The sequence below is a fragment of the Sturnira hondurensis genome, unplaced genomic scaffold, assembly GCF_014824575.4.
Source record: "Sturnira hondurensis isolate 20B ecotype Veracruz unplaced genomic scaffold, ASM1482457v3 Scaffold0003265, whole genome shotgun sequence".
NCBI lineage: Eukaryota > Metazoa > Chordata > Mammalia > Chiroptera > Phyllostomidae > Sturnira > Sturnira hondurensis.
Window position 1 is genome coordinate 1 of NW_028075896.1, and position 1949 is coordinate 1949.

At 61.6% G+C, this 1949-nt stretch overlaps 1 protein-coding gene across 1 annotated transcript; it reads right to left on the bottom strand.

Annotated features, from left to right (window-relative positions):
- Positions 1–15: 15 nt before the first annotated feature.
- LOC118984161 (patr class I histocompatibility antigen, A-2 alpha chain-like) lies at positions 16–1866 on the bottom strand (the record flags this gene model as incomplete). The annotated part of the gene is given in 4 exon segments (XM_037041938.1): positions 16–113; positions 211–486; positions 1047–1325; positions 1588–1866. Coding segments are annotated over 4 exon segments (932 nt in total), but the record flags the coding sequence as incomplete, so codon positions are not given.
- Positions 1867–1949: the final 83 nt, after the last annotated feature.

A 1949-nucleotide genomic window follows, 5' to 3' on the forward strand; every position in this document is an offset into this window, starting at 1 on the left:
CCGCCCCTTGCCAACCTAGCACTTCCACATCACAGCTGCAGCAGCCACAGCTCCAAGGACACCAAGGGCAGCAGCAATGACCACGATGGTCATGGTGGTCTGAGGAGGGAGGTCTGAGAGGGGAGGGTGAGAGGTCAACCTGAGGCCTGAGTCCTGACCCTGATCAGGGACACCCTGAGGAGAGGCTCTGTGCCCACGCCCCCTCCTCACCCCATCTCAAGGTCAGGGGCTCAGGCAGCCCCTGGTGCTGCACATGGCATGTGTATCTCTGCTCCTCTCCAGGGGACACGGCCACAGCTGCCCACTTTTGGAAGGTCCCGTCCCCTGCAGGCCTGGTCTCCACAAGCTCCATGTCCTGGGTCAGGTCCTCCCCATCACACTGCCAGGTCAGGGTGATGTCAGCAGGGTAGAAGCCCAGGGCCCAGCACTTCAGGGTGACCTCATGGTCAGAGATGGGGTGGTGGGTCAGGTGTGCCTTTGGAGGGTCTGAGGGTAGGGTGAGAAAATTCAGGGACTCTGCGTGGTCATGGGACACTCTAGCAGTGCTCCTGTGACCACCCTGAGAGTGGACAGGACAGTGGGGTGGGGGAAGGGAGCGCACCATCCAGACACCAGCCTGGACAGAGGTTTCTGACATAATCTGTTATTTCTTGGAAGGTTCCAGAATCAGGGTGAGAACCTAGGGTAGGAGTGTCCAGGTCTCTGAGGGGAGACACAGACTCAGGTGGAGGCTGATGACTCAGCAAACCCAGAGCCAGGCCTCCAGAGAGGGTCTCAGCTCCAGAACCAGGGAGAAGGTCCTGGTGCCCCAGGTGCTGCAGGGTGGTGAGGGACCCACTGTGGGTGTTTCAGGGAGAGGCTGGGTCCCTCACTGTCCTTTAGAGAAGTTGGGTCCATGGGTGAGTCACAGAATGAGGACATCTGGGGGACTCTTCCTTCTCCCCAGCAGGAGGGACATTCTGTCACTGCCCCATTTCCCTCCTCTTCTTGTAGGAAGCCGCCCCAGCCCACAGATCCCCTCCTGGGGGCGGCCCGCGCCCTGGTACCTGCTCAGAGCAGCGTCCCCTTCCCCTTCTTCAGGAACAGGCGGAGCCGGTTTGGGAAAGTGTGCTCCAGGAGGGGCCTCCAAAGCTCCACATCATCTTGATGCAAGAAATCGCGCCGAACGGTGATCTGGCCGGTCTTGTTGGCTCCGTTGGTGGAACTCAGCTCCAAGTTCAGGGCGAAGATTTCGGTGCCGTCGTAGGCGTACTGACTGTACGCGCTGAGGAAGCGCCCGTCCGACCCCACTTCACTGGCAGAAGTCATCTGGAAGGTGTGAGACCCTGACCGCGCCCTAAAGTCAGCCCCGCTGACTTAGTCTCCAGGAGCACACACGTGCCCCGCACCGGGCCAGTGGAGACCTGACCGGGGATTAAATGCCAACTGAAAGTGAGACTGGGTTAGGATCCCCGCGGGCTCCTCCCGGGATGGGCGCAGGGCGGGTCCCGCAGCCCTGGGGGGACGTTCAGACCCACAGATTCCCGGAGACTCCTGCCGCTCAGTGGGGATGGGGGTTGTGCCCGGACCCGGGCGCGCGCGGCTCACCGTCCTCGCTCTGGTTGTAGTAGGCGCGCAGGTTGTTCAGTTTTGCTCCGGAAAACTGTGCGCACTGCTTGCAGGCCCGAGTCTGCTCCTCCCAAAACTCCGGATCCTCCTGCTCCACCCACGGCTGCTCCATCCAGGGGACCGGCGGCTGCGCCACCGGGTTCGAGTCTCCGCTGTCGAACCGCATGACCTCCGTGTTGTCCACGTAGCCGACCACGACGTGCCGGAACTTCCAGGGTCCGGACACAGAGGTGCAAAAATATCTCAGGATGTGTGCGCCTGGGAACCGGGAGGACGCACGTGTTGAGTATGAGGTGGGGGCGGTAGCGGCCGGGACACAGCTAAGCATTTGGTGGTTGAGA